Genomic DNA, 12,059 nt, shown 5'->3' on the forward strand with positions numbered 1-12,059 from the left:
CCGGCAATGGGATTGCAACCCTCAGTGTTGCTCCCACGCCTCGCTCAGCCAGTGAGCGGGAGATCACTGTGGGAGATGTATGTGGGATCCGAACCCTCGGGCGGGAGCGCCGCCGCGCTTCCCAAGCGGCGCACTATCCAGTGCGCCACCAGGCCGGCCCCCCCAAAAATTGAGCGTTTTTTAAGAAAGGAAATTAACCAAGCCTACAAGGACTGCAACCCTATGACAAAAGTTTCCTAAATTTTTGATGTCTAAAGAACTGATCCTATTTGCATATGGTTTGCTTGTATTAGAATGTTACCCCCCCTGGGCCGGCCCGTGGCTCACTCGGGAGAGTGCGGTGCTGATAACACCAAGGCCCCGGGTTCGGATCCCATATAGGGATGGCCGGTTTGCTCACTGGCTGAGCGTGGTGCTGACAACACCAAGTCAAGGGTTAAGATCCCCTTACCGGTCATCTTTAAAAAAAAAAAAAAAAAAGAATGTTACCCCCCCCAAAAAGATTAAAATTCAAGGAAGTCTTCACTGGGTCCAGTCTCTAAACCTATTCCCCTCCCAAACCAATCTAACCCCCATCTCCCTAATCCCCACCCCACAAAATTTTGCCTCTCTCATCGAATCAGCTTAAACTGAATATGAGTCTCATTGGGGCCTTCCCACCCTCACCTGTGGATCAACAAGCCAGCCATGGTACAGAGGTATGCCTAGTAAGTCAAAGACACTGCACTCAGGTGTATACTCAAAATCAGAGACGCCTGTGAATCGCACATTGACATCCAGACCTGTGGCCAGTTTAGGCAGCACTGTCATTGCATCATCCACATTCTGGGGTAGAAAATAAAATGATGGGGGAAAAAAAAAAAAAGAAAATGATGGATATTCTAGCCTCCTCTCCCACCACTCCTCTCCCACCTCCAGAAATAAAAAATTAATCTTGTTGCTTTTCTTCCTTGATTCTCTTATGAGCCATTTCATTCCTCCCTTGACTCAACCCTTCTTTATCTTATACAAATGAACATATTTTCTCAGACAAAAATATACTCTTCTCCTCCTCCTGTAGAGAGAAATCATGGTTCAAGGAACCCTCTTAAGAAGCAGCAAAAGGGCTTCTCTTCATAGCTCTGGGTATCCCCTTACGAACCTGCAAACCCCTATGTGCAGACCTTTATCTCACCTGCTGAAAATTAAGCTGAAGTCCCTCTGACTTCTCCTGAGGCTTGATGGACAGGAGGCAGTTTCCTACAAGATAGGATCCCTTATCAGCTTACCCCACAATTGTCCCCAAAGCTCTGCTTCGTCTTCTTCTGAAGAATGGGGTATTATCACAGGACTACAGATTTTCAGAGCTCAAAAGGACTTTAGAGCCTAAGCCAGACCCTTCATTTCTCAGAGGAAGAAACAGGCTCATAAAGGTGAAAGGGCCCCCCAAGGTCACATACAAAAGCTGAGGGCAGAACTAGTGTTACAATCCAGGACTCCTGACACCTTGAACTTTGCTATTCATTCTCCGGCCTTGCAAAGAAGCCCCATTGGACCCTTTCCCTCCCTGCCACATCAGAGCCCCAAATAGAGATCCTTCAATAATTTGGATCTGGCTGAGTAGATAGCTCTAGAACCCATTGGGTAATTCCCTTTCAAGGCCCAGTCACTCACCAAGATGGGCCATGAGCTCATCTGATGTGATCACTTCCTTCTGGGGGGGCAGCTTCACCTGGAGGCAGAGGGAGTGATCATGTGTGTGCTTTCCCTCACAGAACACTGAAGGAGAACCCCGTAGAAGGGGGGGTGTCCAGTGGTAGGATGGGGTGGAAAATAAAGCCTTGCAACTGGAGCAAGGAATGAACATGAAATACTGCAAGGCATTCCCATTTCTAGAGAGCAGGAGATACAGGAGTAGAACAGATCGTTTTTGGTTTTTTTCTTGCTTTCTTTTTAGGAACATCCTATCTCATTTGTTCAAGTTGAAGAAATGGGGAGAATAATCTGGAAAGTTTTGACTGTTTTGAGAAAATCAGGATGATCAAGGAGGTAGGTCAGGGAAGAGTACTTCCCAACATTTTCTGAGCCCCCATATGAACTCTCTCTTACCTTCCACTGAAGAAAGAGGATGTTCATGATGGCGAGGAGAGGGCAAGGGCCGTTAGAGCTCTGGGTGATGATGGGTGTCCGTTCTCCCTTCCAGGGGATCCACTTCACGCAGTAGAAATCTAGCTCAGGCTGCCGGGTCTTGGGGGACTGGGGAAGCTCCTGGGGCATGAAGCATGTCCCCATTGTCTCCACTTCAGGCGACATCCTATGGGCTGGCCCTGGTTGACTTGAGCTAGCTTCAGGTGGAGGGGACTCGAGGTTATCCCCATCCTGGGCAGGCAGCAAAGGTTGGTCTACTGGCTCCTGTTCTCCAGTTGCCCCATCAGCATCTTTGGCATTTTTGTCCTGAGGGTGCTCATCCGGTCCCAACAGGACCTCATGGTTTTCAGGGGTGACTGCTTCTGCAGTCATGGCCTTACCAGGGGCTGGATGCTCAGGCTGATGGTGCTCCATGGTTGGAAGGTAGTCAACCGAGGGGCACTGGAGGCATTTATTGATCTCAGAGACTTTCCTAAACCAGGCTTGGCATGCAAAAGAGGGACCTGTCCAATAAGAAGAAAATCATTGGGCTGGAAAGCAAATGGACCCAGAAAAGTCTTGGAAAAGGAATGCAGTGTGGAAGTGTGGCTAGTGTCTGTGTAGTCACTCCTGGCTATGGGTAGTAGGTGTCTTTCTCAGCTTGTATAAACAGATGGGCCCCGGGCTGAGCTCCTTCCACCTCTAACTTGCTGTGAATAGATGGGACTAAGGAGGGCTTGGGGCTTCCGAGCTTGGGAGGGATGAGTGGAGTGGAATTGAAGACATTGGGTAGAGTCAGCTTCCCTGAAACAGATGAGAAGGAATGAAGAAAAGACAGAGAAAGGGAGAGTGCAAAGGAGAAAGACAGAAGGGAAAGAGATGGAAAAAGAAATGTTAAAACTCTACTGATGACTGGCCAGCCACCAAAAACAAAAACAAAAAAACAACTATACTAATAGTTATTAATACAGTGATCTTTCACTCACCCTGTAACTGGCGTCACATCAATAATCCCCACCACAGCTGGGACAGGGGTAATTTCTCTGCCCTACACCAAACCCTGCCCCTTTACAGAACATTCTGAGCACATACAGGCTGCTTATATCCTTAGGGATACCTTCTCTGTGCCTCACCCAAGGCTGAAAAGATTAACAGTCAGTCACATAGTGCTTGGGGTGAAGAGTGGAGATGCAGAGAGTCAGTATCATGTCCCTAAAGGTGACACACTGGTGAGAAAGGGGAAGTCTTTCTACTCAAAGGAGTCTACTGAACCTTACGCAACCCTAAACTATAGCAAAAAGGTCTTGGGAAAGACTTCCTGTAGTCTGGAGAGTGGAAATGTATGTCACAGGGACTTGAATCAGAGACTGGTTCTGATAAGTAACTTCGGATTAGAGGCACGAAAAGCACTCCCCACGAATTCTTCCTGTAAGCTTCTTTTGGCAGCTGGAATTGAAATAGCAACTTCTCCTCAGTTCGCCTTCGTTCCCAAAACTACCCTAACCCACAGATATTCTCTTGCCCACAATTTATGTGGAATAGGAAAATGCTGGTTATTGATTTACATTAAAAAAAAAAAATAACTCCCTCTACATTCACCTACCTGTGAGTGTGTTCTTTATGTCTATTCCCACCTAGGTCATTTTAGATGTGAACACTGGACCTGTTTAGCCTGCTCTCTACCAGCTCTAAGCATCGAGTCAAACATTGATAGACATTTAATTAACACTGTGGATAGTAAATCACAAAAAGCCACAAACACTGCCCTCTAGAGAAATCTTCCTTCAATCTCCTTGTTCTTCTTCCCCTGAATAGTTAGGTGAGAAACCAGGAGAAATTAAACTAGGTAGAACTCTTGTCTTCTCTCTAGCTTCCTCCTAACCTGAGACTATGATTCCTTCTTATAAATCTGTAGGAATTTGGGGCTAGGGGAAGGCCTGGGAGATGAGGTCGAGGTACATTGAAGTTACTGAAATAAAGTAAGCCTAGTCACCTAAATTGATCATCTTCCTGATTCAAATATAATTTATGCTAGCTGCATCTCATTTACTTTTCCCCCCCTATATAAAGATGACCGGTGAGGGGATCTTAACCCTTGACTTGGTGTTGTCAGTACCACACTCTCCCAAGTGAGCCACTGGCTGGCCCTCATTTACATGTTGTTAATTTAGAATCAGAGTAGCAAAAATTCCCTTCAGGCCTTATACTTTTTTCCACCTCTTTCTCCTTTCTTCCTCTTCTCCCAAGTGACACTTATGGTGAGCCTTGAAACAGATGCCAGAGCCTGGGAAAGTTAAAAAAGCAGGGCTCGTTTCTAATCTTTTTTGTCCAGTGCCAGAAATGATCAATAATTAAGTGGGGGCTGGTCAGCTAGCTGGCTTGGGGGATGAGCCAAAAGAAACCAGGAACTGGACACCTGAGCGAGTGGCGTCTCAGAGAAATTGTGCAGAACTACGTGGGCTAAGTCTTAAGAGGCAGGGGCAGGAAATGTCACGGAAGGTTTCTACCCTACAAGATATATTCCTGGTGGGGAGGGCATGGAGTATTTCAGAGTAGGAAAGGACGAGGGGGAGGATACTCAAACAAATCAGGATTTCATTCTTTTCCGCCTCTTGTCTCAGCTCAAGTCCTACACTTTCTCTCCAGCTGGAATTATCCTATGATGGTGGGTGAGGGAGTTAAAATAGCCCTGGCCCCTCCTAGTTAGTAGCAGTTGGAAGAAGCATATAAAATAGGCATGTAGCTTGAAGAAGACACTCCTCCTCTCCCAGGAACCTTCCTTTCCCCAGAAGTCCCTTACCGTCCCATTCCAATCTCCTTCTCGATCTGACCCAAATCTTCATGCAACCAATGATTTAGATTTCCCCCTCAGAATAAGTCAAACAGCACCACAGTGCCCTGTCTACCTGCTCACAGGGAGAGGGGGAGGGTTTCATTACAATGAGGAAATGAAAGAACCAAGCATCCCGTTTACACATTCCTCCTGCCTTAGCACCTCTAAGCAATTCAGACTTGTAGAGACCAAAGAGGGGAGGACAGTCAAGTGTCAACTCCCGAGAGCCGGAGAGGAAAAGAGAGAATGAAGATGGTTAAAACAAAGTTTTTACCTTAAAGAAGTGGGTGATGTTCCAGGACTGAGAAGGAGGGCTCAGCTCTGGCCATTCAACAGGGGACGTGGGTACAATGAGGGGCACCACCAGGGCCAGCTGCTTTCCGGCTGCCAGCGCCAGCCAGTGCTTACACAGGTTTACACAGGTTTACAAGCGGCGGTCCTGGCTGTGTCGTGGCCACTTCCGGACTCACGCCCAGGACTGGGGGCACTGGAGGGGGGTGAGGGCAGGCAGAGGCGCAGCCCAGGTGCTCCAGGGTCGCTCAGAGCGTCTTCAGGATTCCTGAGTCGCTGAGTCTGGGGCGTGTGCTCCAGGCCCTGACTACAAACTGGTTTTCAAAGGAAGTTTGTGGTTTTTCTTCTTTCTTCTTTCTCTCTCTCTTTCTCCCATCGGGACAAAGAAAAATTAGTCGAGGACAAGCTCTCTGGAGGAGGAGGGGCCTGCCCAACACTGGAGGATTTCCATCGGGGCTTTCTGACCCGGTCAGCAGCTGGGTGATCAGCAGAGAGCAAGAAACAAGGAGAGAGAAACAACAGACCCTTTCTCTTCCCGCTGCCTGCCGCTGGAAGGGACGGAGCGCTTGTGCCTCTCTGGTGAGAACAGGGAAGAGCAAGTGCCCTTGCTGAGTGGGCAGGAGCAGGGCTGGACAGCAGCAGCTTGTTGGAGCTGGGCTTTCTCCCCAGGTATGGCAGTCTTTTGCTCTGGATCCACAGAAGCAGGGCCAGAGAGCATATCTGCATATCTACTCATTTAATGTAAAAAATACTACTAATAAAATAAAATCCTGTTCCTTCCTCTCTGGAGCCCTGAGAAGGCTCTTTTCCAAGTTCTCGCTGTTATTTTTTTAGTCTAGAAATGAAACTGGCTGGTCTCTGCCCCTGGAAGTGCATAAAAGTTGTGGATAAAGCCCCAGGCCCTGGGAAGAGCACAGCAGGGAGAGAACTAGCCGAGCCGGCAGGAGCTGCAACACTCCTGTGCTCTCGGTTTTGTTTCAACCATAGGTCTCAGCTTCTCATCAGTCATCTCCTCTCAATTTCCAGCTTGGGAAGAAGGAAAAGTGGGTGTGAGGTTGATGGTAGGAAATAAAGGATTAATAGATAAATAAAGGGTTAGTTAATGAGGGAACAGTTGATGATGAGGGTACATTTATTTTAAGTACTCTGCACTGCCCAGGGGCTGGAGAGTGGCAGTTAAGGGAGGTTGGAACCTAACTCAACATTCTGAAGGGTCCTCCAAGTTCTACTTACAGGACTGCCATAGGATAAAACTTCAAGCAGCTCTGAAGACTGAGAAAACAGCTGGAACAATTAGGCAGCGAGCAAAGAGCCAAGGTTATAACAGTCCAAGAAAGGAATGAGGAGACATTTGCCCGGGCTGTAGAAAAAACAGTCTACAGAGTTAGAAAGGAAGAAGCAAAAGGAGTTTGGCAAGACACTGTAGATATCAAGCAAAGGGGTCAAAGGTTACTCCAAAGTTTTTTTTTTACTATGGACAACCACAAAATTGGTGGCAATAGGTCAGTTTGGTAAAGGAGAGAATTCGAGAAAGGAAGCTGAAGAGCGGTTTTGCCATGTGTGGTTGAAGATGTCAACCTGATGCTCAGTGTAGTATATGTTAAGATGCTATACTTAGCCTGATCTGAGAGGGAAAGTTCAGATGCCACAAATGGGTTTCTGTAACACATACACATTTGTGTTATCAAATGAGTGATCCCTCAGAAAATCCTCCTTCCCTCAATTATGGACATCTCGGAGCTTCTGGACTACGTTTCCCAAGACGCCCTGCGCCACGCCCTCCAGTGCGCCTCCGGAAGACATCCCGTGAGTCTCCGGGCGCAGAACTCCGCCTCCGCCTCTGGGGGCGGGGCGACGTCGGACTCCAGGAGCGCCCGATTACGCATTTCCTCCCGGGGTCGGAGGCCGATTTTCCTTGTGGCGGGTTCGAGTCCCGCCTCCTGACTCTTGCCTCTAGCTCCTGAGTCTTGGGCAGGGTGCATGAGCAGCATAACCTGTCCTAGACGAGGTTCGACGGTATATCTTGGGCTTCGCCATGGAGGAGTACCTGCAGGGTTGTCGAGCTGCTCTGCAGGTAACGAATCTCTGTTGGTGACTGTAAAGAATGGAGCATGGGGTCCAGGGAGGACTAAAATGTGGTGTTGGATCTGAAGAGCCACAACGGTCCGTGTGGAGCGAACACCGAGTTGTGGGGAGGGGGCTTGTGGTCTGATCAGGTTTGGGGTATGAGGACCGAGAACCTAGCTTACGAGCGCGAGAATGTGCTCAATCTCCCCGTTTTGGGCTCCCCGCCTTTGGGATCTATCTGGCGGAGAGCGGGGAGGAATCTTGGGCCTGGGTCCTGTATTTGAGCCTTGCTTGCTATCACCTGGGGGGTCAGTTCCGTCAAAAGGGCCAGACCTCTGCCGCCGCCAGTGTGTCCCGCGAGGTGTGTTTATTCCTTTCTCCCCGCCCCTGTTTCAGTTCTCCCCTCCCAAAGCCTCTCTTGGCCTTCTGGCCTGCAGGTGAACCTCTGGGGTGTGGAGGGAACCTGTGCCCACCGCTGTATTTCCTCTGGACGGCGGTTTCTCTTTGACAGGCTGAACTCATTTCCAGATTATAGGCGGTCGTGGTGTTTTACCTTGAATCAGTGTTTTTAAGCCAAACATACGGAATACATTGGGCATGTCTGTTGACCCACAAACTGCATTCCTTTGCCTCCAGGTTTCTCCCTTGGCCTTAACACACACAAATTACATAAAACTCCCCGCACAAAAGGGATAGCACAAAATGTGTTTGGAATCAAAACTATAAGCATGACTCCTGACAGATTTGTGATTTATTTTTGGTTCTCTCTGAGCCTGCTGGACTCACACAGCTGCTGACTGGTCATGCAGCATTATTAGGCTGTTATCCCTAGTTACCAGCAAAGCTAGTCAGAGAGAGGCTAGAAGGTCACCTGCCCCCTCTGCTTTGAGTTACACACGCTGCCCCTGAAGAAACCTAGAGAGATGGCTGACTATACCTTCCTTTTTAAATTTCTTAAAACTCTACAAATTCTCCTAGGTGATAGATCCTGATGTTTAACAAATCATAAAGTAACCTCATTCCTGCTGCAGACTCAACTGCTGGGATAAAATGAATGTCCTCATTGAATTAGAATGAAAGTTCAATTTTAACACCAATTACACCAAATTTTTCCTTGTGAAAAAAATATTGGGGAAAGTTGTCTTAATGCATAAGGCAAGGAATACATTAGAGGACTAATGTAGAGTTTTTAGTGACACCATTCTAAGTGCTGAACAGTTGGATCCCGGCCCCCGCCAATAACCTAAATGACTGTTTTCTTTCGTACCATTTGCTAAAGAACCCTTAAACCTGAAACTTTGCCAAATAGTATTTCTTTGTATGTGTCTTCTTTCCGCCATTTACTCTAAAAGCCCCCGGCCCACCCAGATTAACATAACAGTGTCATCTACAGCGTTATGAAGCTGCAAAAATACTTGATTTTTCTAGTATTGCTGGTATCCTGACCTTTCTCTCCTTGCTTTCATCCCCCAAGGAGCAAGCTCTAGATCTTCTTTTCCAAACGTGTAAACTTGTGAGGGTGAAATTGTATCTTAGAGCTCTCATTATTACACAGCCTCTCCAGGGCCTGGAGAAATGAGAAAATTAGACACTAGGGATGTTACCTGGTGAACTGGTAGGTGGACAAACTGGGCAATGCCAACAATTTAGATTGCTTTTAATTATAGAAGTAGTAAATGCTCATAGTGGAAAAATTTAAATACAAAAAGTGTATGACATGAGAAAGATAAAGATCCTTTTTCTCCTCTCCTCTCTCCATCCAATTCCCCAGAGGCCATCCTGTTATGTTTCTTATGTAAAGGGAGATATGATTTAGACACACCATTAAATTTGAATGTTTCTGTTAGACTATACTTTAGCCATAACTTTCAGGGAATTGTGAATGCTTGGCTTTTGTACAGAGTAGGGACAGCTGATAATCCAGCCAAGTCTCCTGTTGATACCATATTTTTAGCATTTGATACCAGAGGAATTTTCTACAGCCTCTGCCACAATGACAATAGGATGTTCTATTTGGAAGAAATCCTGTTTAACTAAATTTCCTATTCATGGTGACTCATCTTTCACTTCTAGTCGCCAAGTCTCCTGTTGATACCATATTTTTAGCATTTGATACCAGAGGAATTTTCTACAGCCTTTGCCACAATGACAATAGGATGTTCTTTTTGGAAGAAATCCTGTTTAACTAAATTTCCTATTCATGGTGACTCATCTTTCACTTCTAGTCGGGAGAAATATTTGCTTCAAGGTGGAGCTGCATTCAAGTTTAGGTGTTCACCCAGGAGCTTTTGGATAATGTATTGTGTACATTTCTCAGGCATAAAGCAGGAATCAGGAGTGGCTGGCATTCTTAGCAATTTGCATCAGTATCAGTACTATTTTCTCTGCTGGGAGGACTTATCTACCTCTGGCTCTTTGTCTTGTTCTCTCTCTCTCTCTCTCTCATTAACTGTTTTGTAGAGTAGTTATCAGACCATGTTCAGCTCATAAAGGGAAGTGGTTTCCTTTGCCAGCCCTAGAACTCCCTCTCTACACCCTATTAAGGTCACAAAGAAAACATCAGGATAGGAATAATTTCAACTACTGGTTCTTTTTTTTCTTAGAGAAAAAAAGTTTCTATTTACTTTTGGCTCTCAGATTGTATTTCTTCCATTGACAGCTCAGGTTTCCTCATGCTGCTAAGTATAGCTATATTTTCCCTGAACTCTTCCTCTGGTGGTCAGAAACTGAAGCTGTTTGGCTTGTGCATTCAGCTGGTGGCAGATGGGGTGGGGGTTAAGAGTTACACATGTATTTCCAAAGTGAAGAGGAGAATGGTGCCTTATAAGTTACGCAGCCATACACTTGGTTTGCCCAGGACGGGCTTAGTTTTTCTCCAGCATAATCATTAACAGTGTCCTTTTTCATTCTCAAAAGTGTCCCAGTTAGAATAACAAAGTCTATAAATCACCCAACTCATAAACTATGTTAAGGCCATGAAGAGACAGTGAGCTCCTCAAAATAGAAGTTCATTTCCATCCAAGAGCCACAAGTGCTGGAAGCTGGAGTTTTAGAGGAAGAGGATTGCCCTGGCTTGGGTGATCTGGAAGGCTTCACAGAGAAAGGGGGATTTAGGGAGGACTTGAATGGCTGCGGGGGTGGGTAGAGAAAGAAGAAGATGGAAGGGATTTCATCTTTGCCATTTACAGAGTAGGCACTTACGTACTATCATTTAATCAGAACAACTTCATGAAATTGGTTATGGTATTATACCCATTTTTATATAAGGAAAATGAGGCTTAGGGAGGCCGAAGTCCCACAAATAAGAAGCAGAGCTGGGATTCAACCACAAATCTATGATATTTTCAAGTAGCTGTTATGCTGCTCTCAGAGAAGAAAATGGTGCAAAGTGCAGAGCTGGGAATGTGCACATCATGGTCTGCGGGTGGTGAATAAATAGTCCAGTCATGCTGGGGTGATGGTGGGTGCTGACAGGGGAAAGGAATGCTACCATCTCCTTTGGTCACCCAGTTCCAACATTTGTGACAAGTCCCAAAGTATTCCTTTTGTACTCATTCTTCTGGTTGCTGTTTGGGCTTGGCTGAGCGCAAGAGGTTAGTTGTTTGCCTTCCTCTGCAGATCATTTCTTCTTACCTCAGAGCCATGAAGTAGTAGTACTTGGTCCCTACTTTCTGTTTTCTGCTTAGCCTTCTCTTCATTCTGGGGATCTGACTGATCCTGACTCAGCTGCCACTTGCAATGAAGCCGCACTAATGTAAATGACTTTTGGAAAGGTTCTCTGAGGGCTTCTTTGTACCCAGCAATAGGTTGCTCCCCTTGCTCTGCTTTTTCTATTCCTCTTACCTTTTTTCTCCAGAGTCAGAGCATATGGCTTCTCATATTTATATAGCTCCCTCTCTAGAGAACACAGTGCCCTCTTTAGTGCTTCAATGCACAAGTTATCTTTGCAGCCACTTATCTCAAATGCTTTGCTGTCACTTTGGTCCACAGCCATGTGGGCAGTTCTTGGTATCCAGGAAACAGAGGGGCCTTTTCTGTTATCAGGAGGAAGAATTGCTAGCCAGAGGAGTTACTATAGGACTGGGGTCTTGGGTGCAGAATTTTCTTATTGCTTTGGAGAAGAATTTAGTGTTGAAAAAGAACCCCTCCCTCCCCAGTGCTGTTCAGTATGAATGGGCCTTGGCTTCCGCATTCTCGAAGTAGGCATAGAGAAATGGGCATAGGGTGAACCTAACGGTAAACTTCCCCCAGGGGCCCTTTGCATAGAACCCTGACAGATAATCTCTGCCTTCTCTACTTCTCTCTAGGGTGGGAGTAGGAGATAGGGAAGAATGTGGTTAAAAAACAAAAACAGGCCTGGCCAGATAGCTTAGTTGGTTAGAGCATGGTGCTGGTAACACCAAGGTCCAGGGTTCAAGCCCTGTACTGGCCAGCTGCCAAAAAAAACCCCCCAAAAAACCCCAACCTATCTAGTAACTAGATAGGGCAATTTATACTACCAGAAGTCTCCTATCTTGCCCCTTTCGAGCTGAGGTTTTCCGGTGGGGCAAGGGAGGATAAGATACATGGAAGATGATTCTAGGTTTCCCTAGATTCTCTTTTTTCTTTTTTTTTTAAAAGATGACCGGTAAGGGGATCTTAACCCTTGACTTGGTGTTGTCAGCACCACGCTCACCCAGTGAGCTAACTGGCCATCCCTATATGGGATCCGAACCCACGGCCTTGGTGTTATTAGCACCGCACTCTACCGAGTGAGCCACGG

The 12,059-nt window shown here is 46.5% G+C and overlaps 1 protein-coding gene and 1 non-coding gene across 2 annotated transcripts; one reads left to right on the plus strand and one right to left on the minus strand.

The window, feature by feature from the left end:
• Window positions 1–666: 666 nt before the first annotated feature.
• LOC103583342 (protein FAM63A-like) lies at window positions 667–5,799 on the minus strand (the record flags this gene model as incomplete). Its single annotated transcript, XM_008564680.1, has 5 exons — window positions 5,214–5,799; window positions 2,089–2,910; window positions 1,654–1,711; window positions 1,175–1,239; window positions 667–825 (listed from the first exon to the last, which is right to left on the minus strand). Coding segments are annotated over exons 2-5 (735 nt in total), but the record flags the coding sequence as incomplete, so codon positions are not given.
• A 5,856-nt stretch (window positions 5,800–11,655) lies between these two features.
• Window positions 11,656–11,729, plus strand: TRNAT-GGU. The gene has a single exon. It is a non-coding gene; the product is annotated as a tRNA-Thr (tRNA).
• Window positions 11,730–12,059: the final 330 nt, after the last annotated feature.

The sequence above is a fragment of the Galeopterus variegatus genome, unplaced genomic scaffold (assembly GCF_000696425.1).
Source record: "Galeopterus variegatus unplaced genomic scaffold, G_variegatus-3.0.2 Scaffold21964, whole genome shotgun sequence".
In the NCBI taxonomy this organism is placed as follows: Eukaryota; Metazoa; Chordata; class Mammalia; order Dermoptera; family Cynocephalidae; genus Galeopterus; species Galeopterus variegatus.